We start from the raw sequence: 26,574 nt of genomic DNA, 5'->3' as shown, positions 1-26,574 counted from the left end.
ACTGCTACTGGTTTGTCCAAACCGGTACGAACCGGCTGAATACCACCTCTGTAGAGCATGCAATCTAAATATAGAACCAAATGGAGCTCTAAGGCTAGATGTAAGTATTTCCTGGCACTGCTTTTTTAAATATATTTCTTATATATGATGCAATTTATAAATAGTCAGATTCTGTCCTGAGATACATCGTAGGAGGTGCCATTCTCGTTATCATGGAAGCACTTTTGAGTTTCCATGTGTTGGCACTAGCTCTATCCATCATCACCATCACTGACCAATCCAAAAACTTTTGGATCATTTCAAAGAGTAGGGTTGATGCCCTGATGCACAGGGATGGCTCAGCTCAAATAGGAAGTATTTATATACTCTTCCTCCCAGGAAATATTTAATGGTTAGTCTAGATGGGAGGAGCCTGCAATCCAATAGTTTACCACAAATGGGTAAGTTCTGAGAGGTCCTTGGTGCTTCCTGAGCTTGGTTGTTTTCTTGCAGATGTTTCATTATCTAAGTAGGTAACATCATCAGTGTTAGAAAGGAATGGGTTTTGAGAGCAAACACTACTACCCACTAGCACTGATGATATTCCCTACTTGGATAATGAACTGTCTGCAAGAAAACAACTAAGCTCAGAGAATATCAAGGACCCCACAGTTCAACCCTGAGCTACAAATATTCTCTTCTAGGAGTAAGCTCCATATCAAACTATACACAGATTTGTATAACATGAGGCATAATTATTTCCCTCTAATGAAAGTGAAACCCAAAGTCCACATGTCCTAACAGTGTTCACAAACTCCTTTCAATAATTCAAACTGTGCCAAAAGAGGGGGTTTGGTTTTTCTGTTCCAGGTGGCCCCTCTGTTACTTTCTTCAAGTTCAACAGAACTACCACAGATAATCAATCAATCAATCAGAATAGAGCTAGAAGGTACCTTGGAGGTCTTCTAGTCCAACCCCAAACTCAACCAGGAGACCCTATACCATTTCAGAGAGGTATCTGTCCAGTCTTTTCTTAAAAACCTCCAGTGAAGAAGCACCTACAACTTCTGAAGGCAAGCTGTTCCATTGTTCTCACTATTAAAAAATATCTCCTTAATTCCAGATTGCTTCTCTCCTTGACTAGTTTCCATCCATTGTTTCTTGTCCTGCCCTCTGGTACTTTGGAAAATAAGTTGACCCCCTCTTCTTTGTGGGAGAACCACCAAAACTCAACAATAAATTACCATATACTCAATAATAGGTTAATAAATAATAAACACTAAAATTGTTGTTGTTAGTTGCGAAGTCGTGTCTGACCCTTTCCTCCAGGCCTTCCTATCCTCTACCATCCTCTGGAGTTCATTTAAGCTCACGCCGATTGCTTCAGTGACTCCATCCAGCCACCTCATTCTCTGTCGTCCCCTTCTTCTTTTGCCCTCAATCTTTTCCAGAATTAGGCTCTTCTCCAGTGAGTCCTTCCTTCTCATTAGGTGGCCAAAGTATTTGAGTTTTATCTTCAGGATCTGGCCTTCTAAAGAGCAGTCAGGGTTGATCCCCTCTAGGACTGACCGGTTTGATCACCTTGCAGTCCAAGAGACTTGCAGGAGTCTTCTCCAGCACCATAGTTCAAAGGCCTCAAAATAAATCCCCTTAATATTATTCCACTCAAAACATAAGATGTGAATAAAAGACTGAGGAAGTGTAGCCTTGCTTGTCTCCCTCCAGGTCTATCTTTCAACTGATTTGTATGTGTTAACAGACTGGTGGTTTGGGAACCATATAAAGCTAGACATGAGTTAGCGTTGGATCTCCTTCTGAAATTCTTCTCCTCATAAGATCAGCTAAGAACACAGAGAGGCTTAGATCACATAGTTTCCAGCTTTTCAAACACTACCTCGCTGACGTTTGCTTGGATTGTCTAACCCTATTTCCTTGGCAGGCACCTTTTGAAAAAGTACCTTTCATGTAGCAGACTGAAATATACTAAACGACTTCTCTGTATGAAAGAGAGAGAGAAAAGAGGAAGCAGCCTTGTTTGGCATTGGAAATTATACCTGAAGTCTCTTGGGAATCTTAGTAATGTCCTGATTTTATGAATTTTTTGTTTCCTCCATAATTTCAGCGGAGAGTTTTAGCATCTAGAAAATAACCCACCAAAAGATACTCCAACAAAGGAGCTAAGAAGCAAGATAACTGCCTGCAAATATTCATAAGGGCCTCTCAAAATAGAGTCTAAGAAATAGAGCTTTTAAAATAGATTGAGGCAAAACAGATTTTGAAGTTGCCATAGCAGTTATATTTCAAAAGAAAAAGAAAGATTTGAAGAGCCTGACCTTTGAATTCTGAAAGGCTTTTATAGGGAAACTTTGAAAAATATAAACTCTGCTCCTTCTAGTTTCTTTTTTTGGGTCTCAGAAAATTGAGCTCAAAATGCAATTCCTAGGAACACACCAAAGTCAATCTTAATTGTAATGTCATGTAGGCAATGATATCATTCAAGACAACTAAACTTTTCGTTCTTAAAACTAAGGAACAAAAAAAAGAGAGTTTTCTATGACATTATGAATAGTGACAGTTTTTCCTATTTAAATTTTCTTATTAATAAAAAAAAGATGACTAAATTTCACTAATAGTTGTGAAGATATATAGGAAAAATCTGTTAAAATGCAGTCTTTTCTAAACAGAGGAATGTATTTTAAAAAATAAATAGCAATATCAAATAAATTGCTCTGGCACACAGATTATTAATTTTAATTTTTCAGATGGGAGAAGAAATAGCACAGTGGCATTAAGAGATAAATTAATGTCTCTCTCTCTGTCTGTGTGTGTGTGTTTGTAAAAAAACAACTAGATGGCAGCTTCACCATAATCACAATTTGTTACCATCTTTGCTGGCTTCTTACAAGCAAATTCATGGGAAAGCTGGCAGAGAGGTCACAAATGGTACACGATGTCCTTGCTTAATGACACATGATGATGCAATTAATAAGGCACTCAGAACTGCTGGAATTTCTGTGAATAAGCGGAATAGTCAGATACATGACACTTTACAATCACATTGTTTAGTGATGGAATTTCTGGTCCCAATTACCATCATTTAAGTGATGACTACCTACATAGGTTCTCACGTGAACACAAGGCAAATGTGCTTGGTCAAATAAATTAAAAATAACTAAAAAGATATTTTAATTTTTGCTATTCGCATTTCACTTTGTCCCTTCTTTAGCATCATTTCTTTAATGGTACTATTCCACCATTTCTTCAATATTAGTGTAACTCTTGTTAGATGTCCTGTGGCGAGTTGGCTGTAGCAAGTTAGCCTAGCTCTGCAGCATTTGTTTTATGGAATGGAAAAAGTAACTTTTTTAAACTGTGGATCTTGAATATTTGTTTCAAAGTTTATTTTTCAATATATTAGTAAGATGTCAAGATTTCCCAAGATTCTTTCTTGTTCTTGCTTTACCAAAGCCAACTCTGCTGGCATATGAATTAATGGCTCCGTCAGAGTAACTTTTGTGCTTCTGAAATGTAAATTTGAGACTAATGAATTAATGGCTCCGTCAGAGTAACTTTTGTGCTTCTGAATGTAAATTTGAGACTAATGAATTAATGGCTCCGTCAGAGTAACTTTTGTGCTTCTGAATGTAAATTTGAGACTAATGAATTAATCGCTCTGTCAGAGTATCTTTTGTGCTTCTGAAATGTAAATTTGAGACTAATGAATTAATGGTCTTATTTAGAGGATTTAATTTCCTCTCCAGCCAACATAGACTTTACCATTATAAGGTGCCAAATAAATGGTGATTCATTAAGGCAGCAAGCTGACAATGGCACCTTCGTTTACAGAACAGTCAGAGACAGAAAATATGCTGGAAAAGAGGAGCACAAACGAACAAGCAAATAAGTAGATGTTTTCACCTTGTGTATGTTGTACACACTAAATACAAATCATACTCCTATTTCTGAATGTATATACTTGGATACAGGTCTACACTGAAGACTAAACATGCATCATGATGAGGATATGGTAAATGAAGCTCTTATCTACACGTTACAGTTCTTGTCATGTCGTGAGCCATGGTGGCACAGTGGTTAGACTGCAGTACTGCAGGCTACTTCTGCTGACTGCCAGCTGACTGCAATTTGGCAGTTCAAATCTCACCAGGCTCAAGGTTGACTCAGCCTTCCATCCTTCTGAGAGATCAATAAAATGAGGACTCAGATTGTTGGGGGCAATATGCTGACTGCTTAGAGTGGGCTATAAAGTACAGTGAAGCAGTATATAAGTCTAAGTACTATTGCTATTTTGCATTCCTAAAACACATATTTCCAGATCTAATTGCCAACACTTTAATTAGCACATATTTCCAGATCTAATTGCCAACACTTTAATTAGCACATATTTCATGCAAAATATCAAGCACTGAGACTACCAATATGAAGTAACAGAGACCAGTTACATATATACAACGAAACCCCAGTCAAAATTAGCTCAGTGCATGTGATTCAGCATTAAAAAAATAATCTGTTACATTATTTGGAGATTTCATTTAGGAAAACTGTATAAAACACACTAAAAGCTCCTTGTTTTTTTGTGCAGGTGGATAAAAGCCACTGTAGTTGAAGGGAAATATTGCATACCAGATGGGCTTGGAATGTGACCAACTTGCCATGGGACAATTCAACAATTCAATTTAATTATTTAAAATAACTAAAAAGATATTTTAATTTTTGCTATTCGCATTTCACTTTGTCCCTTCTTTAGCATCATTTCTTTAATGGTACTATTCCACCATTTCTTCAATATTAGTGTAACTCTTGTTAGATGTCCTGTGGCGAGTTGGCTGTAGCAAGTTAGCCTAGCTCTGCAGCATTTGTTTTATGGAATGGAAAAAGTAACTTTTTTAAACTGTGGATCTTGAATATTTGTTTCAAAGTTTATTTTTCAATATATTAGTAAGATGTCAAGATTTCCCAAGATTCTTTCTTGTTCTTGCTTTACCAAAGCCAACTCTGCTGGCATATGAATTAATGGCTCCGTCAGAGTAACTTTTGTGCTTCTGAAATGTAAATTTGAGACTAATGAATTAATGGCTCCGTCAGAGTAACTTTTGTGCTTCTGAAATGTAAATTTGAGACTAATGAATTAATGGCTCCGTCAGAGTAACTTTTGTGCTTCTGAAATGTAAATTTGAGACTAATGAATTAATGGCTCCGTCAGAGTAACTTTTGTGCTTCTGAAATGTAAATTTGAGACTAATGAATTAATGGCTCCGTCAGAGTAACTTTTGTGCTTCTGAAATGTAAATTTGAGACTAATGAATTAATGGCTCCGTCAGAGTAACTTTTGTGCTTCTGAAATGTAAATTTGAGACTAATGAATTAATGGCTCCGTCAGAGTAACTTTTGTGCTTCTGAAATGTAAATTTGAGACTAATGAATTAATGGCTCCGTCAGAGTAACTTTTGTGCTTCTGAAATGTAAATTTGAGACTAATGAATTAATGGCTCCGTCAGAGTAACTTTTGTGCTTCTGAAATGTAAATTTGAGACTAATGAATTAATGGCTCCGTCAGAGTAACTTTTGTGCTTCTGAAATGTAAATTTGAGACTAATGAATTAATGGCTCCGTCAGAGTAACTTTTGTGCTTCTGAAATGTAAATTTGAGACTAATGAATTAATGGTCTTATTTAGAGGATTTAATTTCCTCTCCAGCCAACATAGACTTTTCCATTATAAGGTGCCAAATAAATGGTGATTCATTAAGGCAGCAAGCTGACAATGGCACCTTCGTTTACAGAACAGTCAGAGACAGAAATATAACTTGGCAGAATCTCCCTCCCATAAAATGGGCCATAATTAGCATGGCTGAATAGAGTTCACACATGCTCTCAAAGATCTGAATGTTTGAATTCCAATTTGGCTTCGCAACCTAAATATTTAAATCTGCTTTCTTCATTTATTCAAGGTTCCAGTCAGAATCCTCTAGCAAGCCCAGAAAAAAAAAATACGGTACTTCTGAGTTGTTTCTGTGCCAAGACACAACATTAGTTGTAACCGATTGAAGAAATAAAGATTGCATGAAGGAAATGCAATAACATGGCTTTTGAGAATGGCCAAGTGTTTATTCCAGATGAGCACTATAAATGTCCCATTTTATTTCTTTTTATAGATACTGCTAGTAACTAGAGTTACAAGAGTGCACTAGGATTCAGACATCCTCCAAATGGAGATGTTCAAAACAAAGATGGGGGAAAAAAATATACAATTATAAAGGAACACAGTTAATAGAAATAGGACACAGGTAGATATTTATTTGAGATCTCTATTTATTTGAAATACCTTTTTAAATAACAAGAGATACAGTGTTAATATTTTTACAGATTTATGATTTCATTACACTTGTTTAACTTACAGCTTATTTTTAATGATTTTTTTTTGTATTTTTATGGTTTTCTTTTTTAAAAAGAAATCCGGTTAACATTAGAATATGGGGAGATCAGGGATTCTAATCCTGCATCAGGCACAAAGCTAGCCAAGTGACTTTGGATAGTCACTTTTTTCTAATGCCAAGGAGGAGGGCAGTGGCAAACAACTACCGAAATCTTGTCAAGAAAACTGAAGGGACTAATTCCGGCAGTCACCAGTCAAGACCACAAAGAGAAGAGAAGAGAAGAGAAGAAAAGAAAAGAAAAGAAAAGAGAAGCAATATTTATTTTTTTTAAAAAGTTACACTGTAAATAGCAGTAACTTGTTGGAAAATGTCTTCAAATATCAACATAATGGAACACAGAGAAAGTTGCAAGTCCAGGTTTCTGGACTTCAGTTTTTTATTTTTATTTATTTATTTCATCAAGCATGTATTTTTATTATTTATTTATTTATTTATTAATCAAATTTCTAGACCGCCCTTCTCCCGAAGGACTCAGGGCGGTGTACAGCCATATTAAAATACATAGATAGACAATGAATTTAAAATAAATTTTAAAATGAAATATTTAACCGGCCAATTGAACTAAAAATAATAAAACCAATTAAAAACAGTATAAAATTTAAAAGCTAAAAAAAATCTAATCCAGTCCTGCGCACCTGAATAAATGTGTTTTAAATTCACGACGGAAGGTTCTAAGGTCCGAGAGTTGGCGAAGTCCTGGGGGGAGCTCGTTCCAGAGGGTGGGAGCCCCCGCAGAGAAGGCCCTTCCTGGGTGTTGCCAGACGACATTGCCTCGCTGACGGCACCCTGAGGAGTCCCTCTCTGAGAGCGCACGGGTCGGTGAGAGGTATTCGGTAGCAGTAGGCGGTCCCGTAGATAACCCGGCCCTATGCCATGGAGCGCTTTAAAGGTGGTCACCAAAACCTTGAAGCGCACCGGAAGGCCACAGGTAGCCAGTGCAGTCTGCGCAGGATGGGTGTTATCACGGGAGCCACGAGGCTCCCTCTATCACCAGCAGCCGCATTCTGGACTAACTGTAGCCTCGGATGCCCTTCAAGGAGCCCCATGTAGAGAGCATTGCAGTAATCCAGGCGAGATGTCACGAGTGCGTGAGTGACCGTGCATAGGTATCCCGGTCCAGAAAGGCGCAACTGGCGCACCAGGCAAACCTGGTAGAACGCTCTCCTGGAGCGGCCGTCAAATGATCTTCTAGAGACAGCCGTTCATCCAGGAGGGCGCTAAGTTGCGCACCCTCTCCATCGGGGCCAATGACTCGCCACCGATGGTCAGCCGCGGATTTAGCTGACTGTACCGGGATGCCGGCATCCACAGCCACTCTGTCTTGGAGGGATTGAGCTTGAGCCTGTTTCTCCCCATCCAGACCCATATGGCCTCCAGACACCGGGACAGCACTTCGATGGCTTCGTTGGGGTGGTCCGGCGTGGAAAAGTACAGCTGGGTGTCATCCGCATACAGCTGGTACCTCACGCCGAAACCACTGATGATCTCACCCAGCGGCTTCATATAGATGTTGAACAGAAGGGGCGAGAGGATCGACCCCTGCGGCACCCCACAAGTGAGGCGCCTCAGGGCCGACCTCTGCCCCCCTGTCAACACCGACTGCGACCGGTCAGAGAGATAGGAGGAGAACCACCGATAGACGGTGCCTCCCACTCCCAATCCCTCCAGCCGGCGCAGCAGGATACCATTGTCGATGGTATCGAAAGCCGCTGAGAGGTCTAATAGGACCAGGGCAGAGGAACAACCCCTATCCCTGGCCCTCCAGAGATCATCCACCAACGCGACCAAAGCCGTCTCCGTGCTGTAACCGGGCCGAAAACCGGACTGGAACGGGTCTAGATAGACGGTTTCATCCAGGTGTAAGGGAAACTGATATGCCACCATACTCTCTACAACCTTCGCCGCGAAGCGAAGGTTGGAGACCGGACGGTAATTACCTAAAACAGCCGGGTCCAGGGAAGGCTTCTTAAGGAGGGGCCTCACCACCGCCTCTTTCAAGGCGGCCGGAAAGACACCCTCCACCAAAGAAGCGGTCGTAATCGCCTGGAGCCAGCCTCGTGTCACCTCCTAACGGGATGGGGGTTGTCTGTAAGGTCCATCTAGTGTGTACTTAGTGTTTGGGTTCTTTTTTCCTATATGTAAGACTGAGCATTTGCTGGTTGAAATTTGGAGCTGCCAATTTTTAGACCAAGTGGTTAGATGATCAAGGTCGTTTTCAATGATAGAAGTATTGTCTGTGGTGTTAAATAGTTTGACATTGTCAGCACAGAGATTGCTCTCACGTGACTAAAAACTGCTTCACCCCTAGTTACTGGTGTATTGTTATTGTTGAGTGTATCCTGTTAGGACTACAGAGACAGAAAATATGCTGGGAAAGAGGAGCACAAACGAACAAGCAAATAAGTAGATGTTTTCACCTTGTGTATGTTGTACACACTAAATACAAATAATATTCCTATTTCTGAATGTATATACTTGGATACAGGTCTACACTGAAGACTAAACATGCATCATGATGAGGATATGGTAAATGAAGCTCTTATCTACACGTTACAGTTCTTGTCATGTCGTGAACCATGGTGGCGCAGTGGTTAGACTGCAGTACTGCAGGCTACTTCTGCTGACTGCCAGCTGACTGCAATTTGGCAGTTCAAATCTCACCAGGCTCAAGGTTGACTCAGCCTTCCATCCTTCTGAGAGGTCAATAAAATGAGGACCCAGATTGTTGGGGGCAATATGCTGACTGCTTAGAGTGGGCTATAAAGTACAGTGAAGCAGTATATAAGTCTAAGTACTATTGCTATTGTGCATTCCTAAAACACATATTTCCAGATCTAATTGCCAACACTTTAATTAGCATATATTTCATGCAAAATATCAAGCACTGAGACTACCAATATGAAGTAACAGAGACCAGTTACATATATGCAACGAAACCCCAGTCAAAATTAGCTCAGTGCATGTGATTCAGCATTAAAAAAATAATCTGTTACATTATTTGGAGATTTCATTTAGGAAAACTGTATAAAACACACTAAAAGCTCCTTGTTTTTTTGTGCAGGTAGATAAAAGCCACTGTAGTTGAAGGGAAATATTGCATACCAGATGGGCTTGGAATGTGACCAACTTGCCATGGGACAATTCAACAATTCAATTTAATTATTTAAAATAACTAAAAAGATATTTTAATTTTTGCTATTCGCATTTCACTTTGTCCCTTCTTTAGCATCATTTCTTTAATGGTACTATTCCACCATTTCTTCAATATTAGTGTAACTCTTGTTAGATGTCCTGTGGCGAGTTGGCTGTAGCAAGTTGGCCTAGCTCTGCAGCATTTGTTTTATGGAATGGAAAAAGTAACTTTTTTAAACTGTGGATCTTGAATATTTGTTTCAAAGTTTATTTTTCAATATATTAGTAAGATGTCAAGATTTCCCAAGATTCTTTCTTGTTCTTGCTTTACCAAAGCCAACTCTGCTGGCATATGAATTAATGGCTCCGTCAGAGTAACTTTTGTGCTTCTGAAATGTAAATTTGAGACTAATGAATTAATGGTCTTATTTAGAGGATTTAATTTCCTCTCCAGCCAACATAGACTTTTCCATTATAAGGTGCCAAATAAATGGTGATTCATTAAGGCAGCAAGCTGACAATGGCACCTTCGTTTACAGAACAGTCAGAGACAGAAATATAACTTGGCAGAATCTCCCTCCCATAAAATGGGCCATAATTAGCATGGCTGAATAGAGTTCACACATGCTCTCAAAGATCTCAGAATGTTTGAATTCCAATTTGGCTTCGCAACCTAAATATTTAAATCTGCTTTCTTCATTTATTCAAGGTTCCAGTCAGAATCCTCTAGCAAGCCCAGAAAAAAAAAATACGGTACTTCTGAGTTGTTTCTGTGCCAAGACACAACATTAGTTGTAACCGATTGAAGAAATAAAGATTGCATGAAGGAAATGCAATAACATGGCTTTTGAGAATGGCCAAGTGTTTATTCCAGATGAGCACTATAAATGTCACATTTTATTTCTTTTTATAGATACTGCTAGTAACTAGAGTTACAAGAGTGCACTAGGATTCAGACATCCTCCAAATGGAGATGTTCAAAACAAAGATGGGGGAAAAAAATATACAATTATAAAGGAACACAGTTAATAGAAATAGGACACAGGTAGATATTTATTTGAGATCTCTATTTATTTGAAATACCTTTTTAAATAACAAGAGATACAGTGTTAATATTTTTACAGATTTATGATTTCATTACACTTGTTTAACTTACAGCTTATTTTTAATGATTTTTTTTTTTGCATTTTTATGGTTTTCTTTTTTAAAAAGAAATCCGGTTAACATTAGAATATGGGGAGATCAGGGATTCTAATCCTGCATCAGGCACAAAGCTAGCCAAGTGACTTTGGATAGTCACTTTTTTCTAATGCCAAGGAGGAGGGCAGTGGCAAACAACTACCGAAATCTTGTCAAGAAAACTGAAGGGACTAATTCCGGCAGTCACCAGTCAAGACCACAAAGAGAAGAGAAGAGAAGAGAAAAGAAGAAAAGAAAAGAGAAGCAATATTTATTTTTTAAAAAAGTTACACTGTAAATAGCAGTAACTTGTTGGAAAATGTCTTCAAATATCAACATAATGGAACACAGAGAAAGTTGCAAGTCCAGGTTTCTGGACTTCAGTTTTTTATTTTTATTTATTTATTTCATCAAGCATGTATTTTATGACAGATTCAAGTGTAAAAATAATTATAAATACATGAAAAGGATACGAATAAAGGAAAACATTAGGACAGGGATGGTAGGCACGCTGGTGCACTTATGCACACCCCTTCCCAGAATTCTCCCCAATGGCCATTGTTGTTGTTGTCAGTTGCAAAGTCATGTCCAACCCATCGCGACCCCATGGACAAAGTTCCTCCAGGCCTTCCTGTCCTCTACCATCCTCTGGAGTCCATTTAAACTCATGCCTACTGCTTCAGTGACTCCATCCAGCCACCTCGTTCTCTGTCGTCCCCTTCTTCTTTTGCCCTCAATCTTTCCCAGCATTAGGCTCTTCTCCAGTGAGTCCTTCTTTCTCATTAGAAACTCAAGTATTTCAGTTTCATCTTCAGGATCTGGCCTTCTAAAGAGCAGTCAGGGTTGATCTCCTCTAGGGCTGACTTGTTTGTTCACCTTGCAGTCCAAGGGACTCGCAAGGCAAATGGCCATAGTGGCTGGGAAATTCTAGGATTTGAAGTTCCCCTGGCTGAAAGTGGCCATGGGTGGAAACAACACTTTAAAAAAATGGAAAAATTGTCTGAGGCTACCAGCCTGTGTAGACCAGTGGACAGTACAAAACTAAATAACCTGAACTCCTACCAGGCAATGTTTCTGCAGGTATTCTTACAAAAGTGTTCTTTGCTTCTTCTCCCCTATAAGCTTTGTGAGAAATGTAGGATAATCTATCCCCTACTCTATTAAGTTCCAAATAAGTTTTTCTATCATCTCCAACAAACTATATAATTTGGTATAAATTATTGCTTTTTTTCTATTAATATAGTTCAGCAGGAATTCTTTTTATATATAGCAATCCAACATAGTTCACATATTGTTATCTTGCAACTGCTTCTACTGAGGTCTTTTTTTTTTCTTCATTGTGTTTTAGAAGAAAAATGATGGGTGAATTCAACTACCCTGATGACATCACCTTTTCCACTTCTCATTGGTATTACAAAGAAGAATTTCCCCCCTCTTATTTCTTATTGCAATTCTCTGTTACCCTAAATCAAAGGATCAAATAATCAAAAGTATTGTCTGTGGTGTTAAATAGTTTGACATTGTCAGCACAGAGATTGCTCTCACGTGACTAAAAACTGCTTCACCCCTAGTTACTGGTGTATTGTTATTGTTGAGTGTATCCTGTTAGGACTACAGAGACAGAAAATATGCTGGAAAAGAGGAGCACAAACGAACAAGCAAATAAGTAGATGTTTTCACCTTGTGTATGTTGTACACACTAAATACAAATCATACTCCTATTTCTGAATGTATATACTTGGATACAGGTCTACACTGAAGACTAAACATGCATCATGATGAGGATATGGTAAATGAAGCTCTTATCTACACGTTACAGTTCTTGTCATGTCGTGAGTCTCGGTGGCACAGTGGTTAGAGGGCAAGTACTGCAGGCTACTTCTGCTGACTGCCAGCTGACTGCAATTTGGCAGTTCAAATTTCACCAGGCTCACGGTTGGCTCAGCCTTCCATCCTTCTGATGTCAGTAAAATGAGGACCCAGATTGTTGGGGGCAATATGTTGACTGCTGGCTGCCTTCCATCCTTCCAAGGTCGGTAAAATGAGGACCCAGATTGTTGAGGGCAATAGGCTAACTCTGTAAACTGCTTAGAGAGAGCTAAGACTAAGTGCTATGATTCCTTTCTTAAAGTTCCTAATTTCAGAAGTGAGTTTTCCTTTTCTGTTTTCTCTAAGAAATATTATCTTGAGGATCTGATACCCAATTATTTAGTATCATGGCATATTGATTTTATCATGGAATTTATAGCCATCCATAAGCATTTCACGGTTTAAATGTTTTAAGTTATGGATCACTTATCATGACTGTATGACCATAACTTTGTTGCTTGTATCCTTACGATTTATATTGACTGTTTCCTAATATGACTTGATTGCTTATTTGTACCCTATGACTATCATTAAGTGTTGTACCTTATGATTCTTGATGAATGTATCTTTTCTTTTATGTGCACTGAAAGCATATGCCCCAAGACAAATTCCTTGTGTGTCCAATCACACTTGGCCAATAAAAAAATTCCATGCTATTCTATTCTTATCATTTTCATCCATTATTTTTGGAACTGTCCTGAAAATTTATATAATGCCAGTTAATTTCAAATTGTCATATCAAACCTACTGCATATTAGAAATACCATACAAGGAGATACTCACCTTTGTAACTTCAGTTGCTAGTTGCTGAACAGAAGGAGATGCTACGGAGTATAAAATGCCTTTGCCTCTTATTGGATCATGGAGATTCATATATGCCACAGCATTCCTCTGGAGAACTTTCCTAAGGTCCTAAAACACAAACATGATTAATAAGCCAGATCCTAATTAAGGACCTGCATTCTTGTTGTAGTTCTTTGAAATGTAGGAAAAGGGCAACACAACAATGTTTTTTCCACCTACTTCAATTCCCCACGTAACATTTAGTTCAATTTTTATAGAATATCATTTTAGGAACTTGAAAGGAAGTCTTTATTTAATTTCTCTCTTGTGGGGTTATAATTCTATTTCTCAAATGAACAAAATGAAAAATGAGGCCGGAAGGATTTAAGAACGACTACAGTTCTAAGCAGCGAATCAAAACATTACATTCTCTGAAATAATAGGAAGTCTGTTTTGATTTTTTTGAAAAAATAAAATAAAATAAATGCTCCTGTTCCACATCAAACTTCAAATGTAAGAATTAGCAACAAGGTGCTTGATATTGCCAACCAGGCTCCCATACCGCAGATGTGAATGGCATCGTTTCTCCAAGATTGTCATTTTGTTATCTTTTAAAAAGCAAAGGCATATTTCAATTATTTCCCATTGCCTACCCAGTAATGAAGTATTTGTTCCATGAAGAGGTTCTTTGCATTGAGCAAAAAGGGATATAACACAATTACATTCGATGCAAGGATGATTTGAAGAGGAACTAAGGAAATTTTGCTCTCAGGCAGTTGCACGGAAAAAGGAGGCTTAAGAACATAAGTAGAAAAGCGAGGAGGGACAGTTGGGCCGCATGATTTCGATTTGCTAGAAAGCAGGATTCTAGCGAATCTAAATCACAGCACAGCTGATCATCAGAAATACCGGTTTGGACGAAACGGTAGCTTTTATTACTACTGGTTCTCCCAAACCAGTGCGAACCAGTAGCATTTCACCCCTGGTGGAGTTCTAGGAAATGTTTGAGGCTTCATCAAATTAATGAATATATTTCTCTATCATTTCTCCCATTTACTTCTTTGTGCAAATGGATTTGTTTTTGTTTTTTTTCATTGTCTAAATTCTATTATATACCTGGTTTTTGATACCTGGTTGCAACCAGTTCCCTCTTTCCATATTTTTCACAGCTTATTGTAAGCCCATAATTCAGTTAGAAGAATAAGGCTTTGGTAATGTTTTCACACTCAGGCCCAAGAATTTCTGCACACTTTCTAGGTAACTTCGAATTCAGAGCCGTCCAGCTTTATTGTAGCTGGCAGGTCTTTCAAATCCTGCCATTAGAATGTGCAAGCTCAGCAGAAAGTACGTCTTTCGTGATGTTATTAATTTATAAAGTATCTACTTAGAAAAAGCAATGCCTGCCAATAGGGCAAAAGGGAAAAAAAAGTGTTCAGGTTATAGTTGTAAATTTTCTTTAAATCGCAATGAAAATATGCACCTACTGTGTTTCCTAAGATATTCCTTTGTCATTGTCAGACCAGGCCTTGGTTTCTATCTTACTGCCTGGAGATTGGATCCATTAGATTGATATACCCTTGGTGAATGATGGATCCAGAGAGGTTTCTGAATGAGATGGGATTGTCCGTGTTGATCTGCTATATGGTCTAATTGATAGCCTTGGTTGCCACTTGGAACAAGGTGGTAAATGAACCCTTTAAACTGGATTGCACTTATCTGACCTCTCTTGTTGTGTGGATCCCATTACTCCCTGTGGCTTATAATGGATTGAGGAAGAAAAAAGTAAGGTTCTACATTTAGGCAAGAAAAACAAAATGCACAAGTACAGTATATGGGGTACCTTGCTCAATAGTAGTAACTGTGAGAGGGATCTTGGAGTCCTAGTGGACAAACATTTAAATATCAACCAGCTATGTGGAGCAGCTGCCAAAAAAGCCAACACAGTTCTAGGCTACATAAACAGTGGGATAGAATCAAAATCACATGAAGTGTTAATACCACTTTATAATGCCTTGGTAAGACCGCACTTGGAATACTGCATCCAGTTTTAGTCACCACAATGTAAAAAAGATGTGGAGGCTCTAGAAAGAGTGCAGAGAAGAGCAACAAAGATGATTAGGGGACTGGAGGCTAAAACATATGAAGAACGGTTGCAGGAACTGGGTAAGAAGGACTAGGGGAGACATGATAGCAGTGTTCCAATATCTCAGGGGCTGCCATAAAGAAGAGGGAGTTGTTCTGTCCCCATCAACCACAACCAAGCAGACACGCGAGCTGACTACCGTATATACTCGAGTATAAGCCGAGTTTTTCAGCACGTTTTTTGTGCTGAAAAACGTCCCCTCGGCTTATACTCGAGTCTACGTCTTCGGGAACCCCGCACAGGAGGGGGTACCGAACGGACTCCCATGGGAGGGACGGGGAGCGGGCCCGCCGAGGTCTCGCGGGATTTGTCCCCCCCAGGCCGCCCCCCATTCCCGTGTCTGGTGGGCGGACGGCGCAAACTTGGCGGACTGTGCATTGGCGCGGGGAAGCCCTGGTGGTGCAGTGAGAGGGCTGGGCAGGGGAGCCGCCAGCCTTCTCGGCTGAGGGAGGGAGGGTTTCCCCGACCGCGCCGCCGCGAGCCACCCCAAAGGCCAGAAGAAAAGGTCATTCCATCGGAGTAATGGAGCGAAGGCTCCTTCCTCTCCGCCTTACCCATGCTGTGCGAGCCCGGCTGGGCTGCAACCCCGCCGCCGCCCTTCCTCAGCCTCCCGGGCTCGCGCCTAGCAGCCGCCAAGCTCAGGCCGGACTCGCAGCTCCCCATCAGCACTCGCACGGCGCGATTCGGGCAGGAGGAGTCGGGCTCGCTCTGTGGCGGTGGCGCCGGGCTGCCGCCGGCGCCACCATCCACACGAGCGACGGGAGAACCTTTTTCATTGCTCGCCGCGGCGAGTGCTGATGGGAGCTGCCACCGCCTGAGCTCAGCTAGAGCGCGAGGCGTGAGGAGCGGCGGCGGCGGGTTGCAGCCCAGCCGGGCTCAGCATAGCGGAGTAAGGCCCTTCCGGAGAGGAGCCTTCGCCCATCTCCGATGGAATGACCTTTCTTCTGGCCTTGGGTGGCTCGCGGCGGCGCAGAGCGCAGCGCCATCCCGCCGCTGACCTCAAACTGCTGGGGCAGCAGCTGCCGCTTAGCAAAAAGGTCGCCGCCCAAAACTCCTCGCCTTCTCCTGGGAAGGGCTGGATGGCTAGCCGGGAAGGGTTGAATAAGCAAGCCAACCTCCCTCCCTCCCTCCCTCCTCTCCCCGCAAGCGAAAGAGCGTTTTCCCGTTGGAAGAGAGAGAGAGAGAAAGGAGGGGCCGCCTCCCTTCTTTCATTCTTTCTTCTCCTCCGTGCTTCAGAAGCTGGGCGTGTGTGCGCGCCTAGTCCCCTTCTGTTCCGTGGCGCTGGAAGAGAGAGAGAGAGAAAGGAGGGGCCGCCTCCCTTCTTTCATTCTTTCTTCTCCTCCGTGCTTCACCGTGTTGGGCGACCTGGAGCAGCTGCTCTTCAGCCAGATGCTCGTGAGTCAGCCTGCCCCTTCCTTCCCGTGGGGGTCTGCCTTGCTGGTGAAGGTTATTGGGGCTTTTGAGCAAGGGAGGAGGAACGCGAGCACCGCCTTTCGCTGGCATTCCGGGATTTCCTTTGTTTAGAGCTGGGAATCCTCCTTCCCTTTTGCACTCCCTCCTCCCTCCTCTCTCTCTCTCTCTCTCACACACACACACACACACACAGACTTCTAAAGTCGATTGGCACAATGCTAAGCAAACACAGCAGTGGGTCAAGGGTGAAGGGCTAGGAACCTGGCAGGTGAAAGGTTGAGCGACATGAAAGGCAAAGACCACAATTGTTTTAAGAAAGAAGCTTTAGCAGGAGGGGGATGGAGGGTGTTTTAAGTTTTGGCAAACAGCCAGGCCAACTGTATTGGAGAAGGTCACACAACTGGCCTTAACATTTTAGCTGCTGTCTTTTTCCTCACACTTGGGTTTAATGATATTAGAGATCCTTATTGCCCTGCCAAAAAAAAAAGAGCCACCCCAACGCCTATGAAAATTAACCTTCTGCCAAGAGACACTGTGCAGGGTATTTTCACTATTGGTGTGCATACAGGCTTAGATTTGTGCTGGGTTCTTAGTGCTTAGAGCACTGACCTTCAGAGGCACCCTGGTCCCTTGGAAGCTAAAGGAGGACTCATTTTCATGCTTGCAGTTGTATTGTCAATTTCTGTGAGACAATGTTGTTGAAGTAACTCACTCACTCATTCATTCATTCATTCATTCATTCCTTGTGTGTCCAATCACACTTAGCCAATAAAAATTCTATTCTATTCTATTCTATTCATTCATTCATTCATTTTATTTTGTCAAATACATATTAAATAATTATATAAATATAAGCATGAATTGAATACATAAAAGGAATACAACTAAAGGGAACATTAGGACAGGGACGGTAGGCACGCTGGTGCTCTTATGCACGCCTTACAGACCTCTAAGGAATGGGGTGAGGTCAATACTAGATAGTCTTTGGTTAAGGCTTTGGGGATTTTGGGAAGAGACCAGAGTCAGGTAGCACATTCCAGGCATTAACAACTCTGTTACTGAAGTCACATTTTCTGCAATCTAGATTGGAGAGGTTCACTTTAAGTTTGAATCTATTGTGTTCTCGTATTGTTGTGGTTGAAGCTGAAGTAGTCATTGATAGGAAGTACATTGTAGCAGATAATTTTATGAGCTATGCTCAGGTCATACCAAAGGTATGTAGTTCTAAATTTTCTAAAGCTGGGAATCCTCCTTCCCCCTTTTGCACTTTTATTGTTTTTCGTTCAAATAAATATTCATGTTATTTTACTTGGCTCTATCTTTATTTTTTACATTGACCAGTAGCTGCCTCATTTCCCACCCTCGGCTTATACTCGAGTCAATAGTTTTTCCCAGTTTTTGTGGTAAAATTAGGTGCCTCGGCTTATATTCGGATCGGCTTATACTCGAGTATGTACGGTATATCTGCCAGCAATTTACTCTTACGACAGATATCAGTTCTGGCAACGAACCTGCGATTGCCTGCCAAGTCCTCTTATTTCCTCAGACCAGCATAACTGCAGTTCAGAAATAAACAGAAGCCAAAGTCTTAGTCTCAAAATATTGCAGCCAAAGTTTCCAAGAGTCAGTTTTTGTCCGTCACAAGAAGCTATAGAGCAACTCCTCCTGCTTTTATACCCTGTGGGGTGTGGCTCCATGACTCAGCACTCTCTAGGCCTGCCCCACCCCTTCTTTTGTTGTTCCCGCCTCTCCTTTCTGGAATCTAACCAGGACTGATTGTCAGCAGCTGAATCTTGAGGCATTTCTTGGGAGGGGAAAGGTGCAGGAGAAAGAGACCCCATCATCTCCTCCACCTGGCCTGCTCTGGGACCTGGAGCGGAGCCAAAGAGGAAGGTCCTGCAGAGGGAAGCCCTGTTGGCTCTTCCCTCTCACTCTCTGAGTCACTCTCTGCCAGGAGGCCCGGCTTGGGGGCTGAAGACACAACAGAAGTCAAGCTATTCTCCAAATCACCTGAGGGCAGGACAAGAAGCAATGGGTGGAAACTAATCAAGAAGAGAAGTAACTTAGAACTAAGGAGAAATGTCCTGAGAATTAGAACAATTAATCAGTGGAACAACTTGCCTCCAGAAGTTGTGAATGCTCCAATACTGGAAGTTTTTAAGGAGATATTGGATAACCATTTGTTTGAAGTGGTGTAGGGTTTCCTGCCTAAGCAGAGGGTTGGACTAGAAGACCTCCAAGGTCCCTTCTAACTCTGTTATTATATAAGATGAAATGAGGAGAGAGACATCTAGAACATTACTGCCGTTCAATGAATGACAAACTTGACCAAACATCGGTTAGAGCTGCTATTAAGGCCTACCTTGGGGTGGAAAGGGTATTGAACTGTTAATATACCTCTCCACCATTTTTGTACCTGCAGTTTGCCACTCCAGAGTCTTGTTTCAGGTGACATGTGCCAATTTGGGGAAAGGGGCATGGATAACCTCTTACAGGGGTGTGTGGAGGAATTTGCACAGAATCTGTTGGAAGACGTTCCTCAAATTCATTCCCATTTAAATACTGTTCTTGTCACAGGTCCAGAGAAGATACTTGGCAAGAAGACTTACACTGTTCAATGTTTTGAATCCCTTGAACCTGGATAGGTTCCTCAGTACTGTCAGCTTGGCTACCTGCTCTTTTGATCCATGTCCCTGCTGGCTTGTCAAAGAGGACTAACACTGTTGTGTGAGTGACTTCTGGTAATGGCTAATTCTTTTAGTGAAGCAGATGTTCCTTTACCTCTGAACAAAGATGGTTTACCCCCATGGTGAAATCTGAACCGGTTTACTACCGGTTCTCTGGCTGCACATGTGCGTTCAGGCAGCTCAGCTGGGATCATCTTTTTTAACCTTTTTTTTTAACCTTTTAAAAGCATTTTTTTACAACCTATTCGGCCAAATAGGTTATTTAAAAATGCTTTTAAAAGTAAAAAAAAGAGATTCTGATGATCAGGCAGCTCAGTTGGGATTGTCAGCCTTTTTTTACCTTTTAAAAGCATTTTTTTACAACCTATTAGGTTGTAAAAGTACATGCTTTTAAAATTAAAAAATGGCTCTGACAATTGTGCAGCTCAGCTGTGATTGTCAGAGCCTCTTTTTTTACCTTTTAAAAGTGTTTTTTTTTTTAAAGAAGTAGCAAGCGGGGAAGTGGGCGACTGGGCATTGGGTGGGCATGGGTGTGGGGGAGGGATTTTTGCTACCGGTTCTCCAAACCACCCACCGCCATCGCTACCAGATTAGTCGATCCGGCCTGAACCAGGAGCATTTCACCCCAGGTTTACCCTCATTGAAGAAGCCATCATTGAAACCTACCATACAGGACCATTTTTATCCAATATCTTATCTCCCTTGGGAAAAGTGATGGAGAAAGTGGTTTCAAAACAGCTTTGGGAAAACTTGGAAGAGGCAGATTATCTGGATCCTTTTCAGTCAGGATTCTCTTTCCTTCCCACCAAAGTGGTACCTATTTATCTACTCGCATTTTCATGCTTTCGAACTGCTAGGTGGGCAGGAATTGGGGCAAGTAACTTTGCATGGCATTCAGGTCTCAAACCCAGACTATCACCTTTCCAACTGACAAACTCGGCATCTTTAACCAGTGAGCCATCATGCCCCCTTTACACTTTGAAACCCTTATTTACTCATTATTTATTTACATCAGCAGCTCAGAACCCTTTAGAGGAGTTCCTGGTTTTGCATACCATCTGCCTAATATTAGTTTATGCCATGGAGAAAAGTTTCATCTAAAGTTCTCCTCTTTTGTGGAATTAGCTGTCCTCTGAGATACACTAGACTGATAATGCTGATGTCTTTTGGGCATCTTTTGAAGATCCATCGTTTTATTTCCCTCTGTAACCACTTTGTTTTGCTTTTTTTTAATGGAATGCTTTTAATTCTTTTTTTTATTATTCTTTTTAAACTCTTCTTTTAGTCTGCTTTTATCTTCCTTTTAGCTTTATTATTTTGATAAAGAGCTTTGGGGTTTTTTTAAAATAAGAAACAGAACATTCTTTTGAATTTAAAAACTAGTGCATGGAATAAAAACAGTGCAGCTAAAACACCAGGTTAATCTGTGGAAAGATAAAATATATAGATGATTGATTGATTGATCAGTTGATTGATTTCTGCAGAACCTCTGGCAATTGTGATTCTTTTATCAGAGTGTATTATGAATGTTACATCTTAACAGCAAGAGAGGCTTAACGAAGGGTCTCTGTTTGTATCTTCTTTCAGTGTATAAACTCTGTACCAAGGCTTACTCAGAACGTACCCAAATCTATTCATAGATACTGAGAATGTATCTGAATCAGTTAAGGTATTTTAATGTTCTTACTTAAACCAAATGACCACACTGTTGCTTTAAAGAGGCCGAGTATAATATTGTTTGGTGTATAGTATATATTGTTACATAGATATGTATTGCATTCAGTTTTGGTCGCCACGATGTAAAAAGGATGTTGAGACTCTAGAAAGAGTGCAGAGAAGAGCAACAAAGATGATTAGGGGACTGGAGGCTAAAACATATGAAGAATGGTTGCAGGAACTCGGTATGCCTAGTTTAATGAAAAGAAGGACTAGAGAAACATGATAGCAGTGTTCCAATATCTCAGGGGTTGCCACACAGAAAAGGGAGTCAAATTATTCTCCAAAGCACCTGAGGGTAGAACAAGAAGCAATGGGTGGAAACTAATCAAGGAGAGAAGCAACCTAAAACTAAGGAGAAATTTCCTGACAGTTAGAACAATTAATCAGTGGAACAACTTGCCTGCAGAAGTTGTAAATGCTCCAACACTGGAAATTTTAAAGAAAATGTTGGATAGCCATTTGTCTGAAATGGTGTAGGGTTTCCTGCCTGGGCAGGGGGTTGGACTAGAAGACCTCCAAGGTCCCTTCCAACTCTGATATTATTGTTGTTGTTGTTGTTATTATTATGATTATGATTATTATTATATTACCCAGAGTCACTTTTGGTGAAATGGGTGGCTCTATACAAATTCAATAAATAAATAAATATAGACTCAAAGACTACCAGACTGAATCAATGAACGTCCATTAAAACTTAATTGCTTGGCTTCTTTAGAATAGAAATGAAACATATACTTTTATTCTGCTTATAGTATTCAAATCCAACAAGCGGGCATATATTATATATCTGACTTGAGTTTTAATATTGTCCATCTTCTTTTCTCTCCTGGAAGTTTTATTGTTTGATCTGACCAAAAGGCATGTACCAATTAGCCACCTACCTCGATTATCTTTATGGCTTATTTATCCCGTTCCCTCTAGTCACTGATTGACTGACAGACGGTGTTATTAACCATTCTCAGTGGATTCTACGATGCATCTAGAAAATTATTTCCTTTTGCTAAGTTCAACATTCAGTTGACACAATTTACTGTCTGTTTGCTGTTAAAGAACATTTGAATTGGCTACAAATTAGAGGAGGAGGCTCTAAAAATACTGATTAATTGCCTGAATTGATGTAAAATAATAGCTCTAAACAATCAGTTTTCATCTACATAAGTTTTAATATCTTTACTCTTTCTTTTTTCTGCACCTCCTGAACTTCTATTCTTTTTTTCCTCTAGTTTACTTTGCATTAATTTTTTACTATGTTTATTAAAAATGTCAATAGCATTATCAAGTTTAAAAAAAAGAACAAAACCTTTCCATTGTCTGGCTGTTTTGAAGAGCATCAGCACCTTTTGCAAAAACGAGAAAATCCACATTTTGTGGGATTACAAAATTCAAGCTAATAAACACTTAAAACACGCCAGATATTACTGTTATTAAAAAAAAAGAGAGAAGGGAAGGTTCATTGATATGAAGAGACAGTTGAATTGATGAAAAACAACTGTGCTTTGCAAATTGAGGTTAAAAGATTCTGGAGTGAAAACAAATGATTGTCACGAAGACGAACACTGAAACTCTTGGTGCCATACCAAAAAGCACTTAACACTTAGATTTATATATCGCTTCACAGTGCTTTACAAGCAGTTTACAGAGTCAGCACATTGCCCCCAACGATCTGGGTCCTCATTTTATTGACCTCGGAAGGATGGGAGGCTGAGTCAACCTTGAGCGAGGAGGAGGATCAAACTCCTGGCATTGAGCTGAATTAGCCTGCAATACTGCATTCTAACCACTATGCTGCCACGGTTCAAACAAATATTTAGAAAGTGTATATTTATTCTACTTTACACCATTAATTTGGCAAGAAAAACAAAATGCACAGGTGCAGTATATGGGGTACCTTTCTCAATAGTAGTAACTGTGAGAGGGATCTTGGAGTCTTAGTGGACAACCATTTAAATATGAGCCAGCAATGTGCAGCAGCTGCCAAAAAAGCCAACACAGAGGGCTGCATAAACAGAGGGATAGAATCAAATCACGTGAAGTGTTAATACCACTTTATAATGTCTTGGTAAGGCCACACTTGGAATACTGCATTCAGTTTTGGTCGCCATGATGTAAAAAAGATGTTGAGACTCTAGAAAGAGTGCATAGAAGAGCAACAAAGATGATTAGGGGACTGGTTACAATCATACAGTCATAAGTGGAAAGAGATGGGTGATGGGAACGATGAGAAGATTAATAGTAATGCAGACTTAGTAACTAGTTTGACAGTGTTGAGGGAATTATTTGTTTAGCAGAGTGATGGCGTTCAGGAAAAAAACTGTTCTTGTGTCTAGTTGTTCTGATGTGCAGTGCTCTATAATGTCATTTTGAGGGTAGGAGTTGAAACAGTTTATGTCCAGGATGCGAGGAGTCTAAATATTTCCACAGCCCTCTTTTTGACTTGTGCAGCATACAGGTCCTCAATGGAAGGCAAGTTGGTAATAAATGTTTTTTCTGCAGTTCTAATTATCCTCTGAAGTCTGTGTCTGTCTTGTTGGGTTGAAGAACCAAACTAGAATTATAGAGGTGGAGATGACAAGCTCAATAATTCCTCTGTAGAATTGTATCAGCAGCTCTTTGGGCAGCTTGAGCTTTCTAAGTTGGCACAGAAAGAACATTCTTTGTTGTGTTTTTTTTGATGACGTTTTTGATGTTGAGTGTCCATTTTAGGTTGTGAGACATGGTAGAACCTAGAAATTTGAAGGTCTCTACTGTTGATATTGTGTTGTCTAGTATTGTAAGCAGTGGTAGTATGGGTGGGTTTCTCCTAAAGTCCACCACCATTTCTATGGTTTTGAGTTCCAGATTGTTCTGGTCGCACCATGAAGCTAGTTGTTCAACCTCCTGTCTGTATGCAGATTCATCATTTCGAATGAGACCAGTAACTATTGTGTCATCTGCGAACTTCAGAAGTTTGTAGAAGATAGCAACACCACCTCCTCTATGAATTTCACAATCAGACCAGTAAACATGATAGTCTCTTACTGTGGTAATGAAGTCAGGGGGGGCTGTATTGAGCCTGGTTTCACAGATAAATATAATGTCAAATATAGTCCTTTTTAGTAAGAGGAAGAATTCAGATATTTTATTTACAAGGCTTCTTGCATTAAGTAGCTTGCATTTAAGGTCAGTAGTAGTTGTTATAGAGGAAGTTAGGGGCAGGCGTGCCTAGTTTTGGATATAACAACCCCCATGGGGGGTTGGATGGAGACTGGCCCAGGCCTTAATGGCCCATTGACAAAGGTGGGGAGGGGGCTGAGTTTCTGCCTCCCTTTTAGGGAGAAATATTCTGCCCTTTTAATATTTCCTAAAATATCTCATTTTCCTAGGAAAGGAGTGGATGCTAACTTCCTACAGAAGAAAGAAATCTGTAAGCATTCTTACCTCTGCCCATTCGTAGGAACCAATCTTGCCAAGCATGGTTCCACCCCATGAACAGAAAATGATGGTACGTTCCGGCCTCCAACCTTTCTTCACCTTCTTCATCAAGGCTTGGATAAGTGCAGTCATTACTGCTGTGCCATGAGCCCACTGCTCACTACTGTAGCCAGGCATACTGCTGTGGTGGCTGCCAACTATGATGTATCTATCTGAAAGACACACAGCAAGCAAAAGTGTTTACTAATTAATCAAAGCAACCAACAGTCCTTCCACACACCGATCGTATTGGGTACCTTTTCCATTCTTGCCAGCTGTGTCACAGCTGTTGTTTGCCATTAATAATCAGCTGGGTTCAAGAATCACTTTTATTTGAAAGACCTCAATATTATTCGGCAAAAAAACCCAAAACAAAATGCACAGAGCACCGTATATGTGGTACGTTGCTCAATAGTAGCAACTGTGAGATGGATCTTGGAGTCCTACTGGACAACTATTTAGATATGAGCCAGCAGTGTACAGCAGCTTCCAAAAAAGCCAACACAGTTCTGGGCTGCATAAACAGAGGGATAGAATCAAGATCATGTGAATACCACTTTATAATGCCTTGGTAAGGCCACACTTGGAATATTGCATTCAGTTTTAATTGCCACGATGTAAAAAGGATGTTGAGACTCTAGAAAGAGTGCAGAGAAGAGCAACAAAGATGATTAGGGGACTGGAGGCTAAAACATATGAAGAACGGTTGCAGGAACTCGGTATGCCTAGTTTAATGAAAAGAAGGACTAGGGGAGACATGATAGCAGTGTTCCAATGTCTCAGGGGTTGCACAAAGAAGAGGGAGTCAAGCTATTCTCCAAAGCACCTGAGGGTAGAACAAGAAGCAATGGGTGGAAACTAATCAAGGAGAGAAGCAACCTAGAACTAAGGAGAAATTTCCTGACAGTTAGAACAATTAATCAGTGGAACAACTTGCCTGCAGAAGTTGTAAATGCTCCAACACTGGAAATTTTAAAGAAAATGTTGGATAGCCATTTGTCTGAAATGGTGTAGGGTTTCCTGCCTGGGCAGGGGGTTGGACTAGAAGACCTCCAAGGTCCCTTCCAACTCTGATATTAATTATTATTATTATTAAGTGGTAATACCACTTTATAATGCTTTGGTAAGGCCACCCTTGGAATACTGCATTCAGTTTTGGTCATCACGATGTAAAAAAGATGTTGAGACTCTAGAAAGAGTGCAGAGAAGAGCCCTGCTTTCTGTTTGCTAAAGATCTGTAGTATAAGGTATCTTCTTTCAGGCAAATGGTGACTCCTACCAGAGGTCTTACTCAGATATGAAAGTGTTAAACTTGATCACGGTAAACCAAATTACACCCATGTGGAATGTGCTAAGATGTATATTGTCTATACCAGTGTTTTTCAACCTTACTATCTTTAATGCGTGGATTTCAACTTCCAGAATTATCTTTCAGACAGGTGTAAGTGCTCAGTCTGGGTAACTATATAGAACAAACTCTAAAAAATAATAGGCTGTTATGTATAGTTTGAAGGTTAAGAGCAATCCACAGTCCAGAATAAGTTTTGAAATTCTGTTCTTGTTCAGTAATATGACAAGTGACTTGCAGAAGTTAGCACATGGAGAAATAAAAATAAACCTACCAGGAACTGTAGCTCCTTTTAAATACCCAACAACATTGGATATTGTTTTATATGTTGGCTGAGTTTGAATATTCAAAGTCACAATTTTCCTTTCTGCTAAGAGAAAAACAAAACATTTTATTTTGGATTCATCTGCAAAGTCTT

General features: G+C 40.3%; 1 protein-coding gene across 5 annotated transcripts in view; it reads right to left on the bottom strand.

The window, feature by feature from the left end:
• NAALADL2 (N-acetylated alpha-linked acidic dipeptidase like 2) overlaps positions 1-26,574 on the bottom strand; it is an 828,713-nt gene that overhangs the window by 289,828 nt on the left and 512,311 nt on the right. For 3 of the 5 annotated variants that reach the window (XM_058187422.1, XM_058187420.1, XM_058187424.1), the window contains exons 7-9: positions 26,431-26,526; positions 24,776-24,981; positions 13,397-13,525 (exon numbers count right to left, since the gene is read on the bottom strand). In XM_058187422.1, the coding sequence (XP_058043405.1) occupies positions 13,397-13,525; positions 24,776-24,981; positions 26,431-26,526 (431 nt within the window). The remainder of the gene's footprint in view (positions 1-13,396; positions 13,526-24,775; positions 24,982-26,430; positions 26,527-26,574) is intronic. The other 2 variants (XM_058187421.1, XM_058187423.1) reach the window with 1 other exon arrangement.

Source organism: Ahaetulla prasina, chromosome 6 (assembly GCF_028640845.1).
Source record: "Ahaetulla prasina isolate Xishuangbanna chromosome 6, ASM2864084v1, whole genome shotgun sequence".
In the NCBI taxonomy this organism is placed as follows: domain Eukaryota; kingdom Metazoa; phylum Chordata; class Lepidosauria; order Squamata; family Colubridae; genus Ahaetulla; species Ahaetulla prasina.
This window is presented reverse-complemented; position numbering and strand designations above follow the sequence as displayed.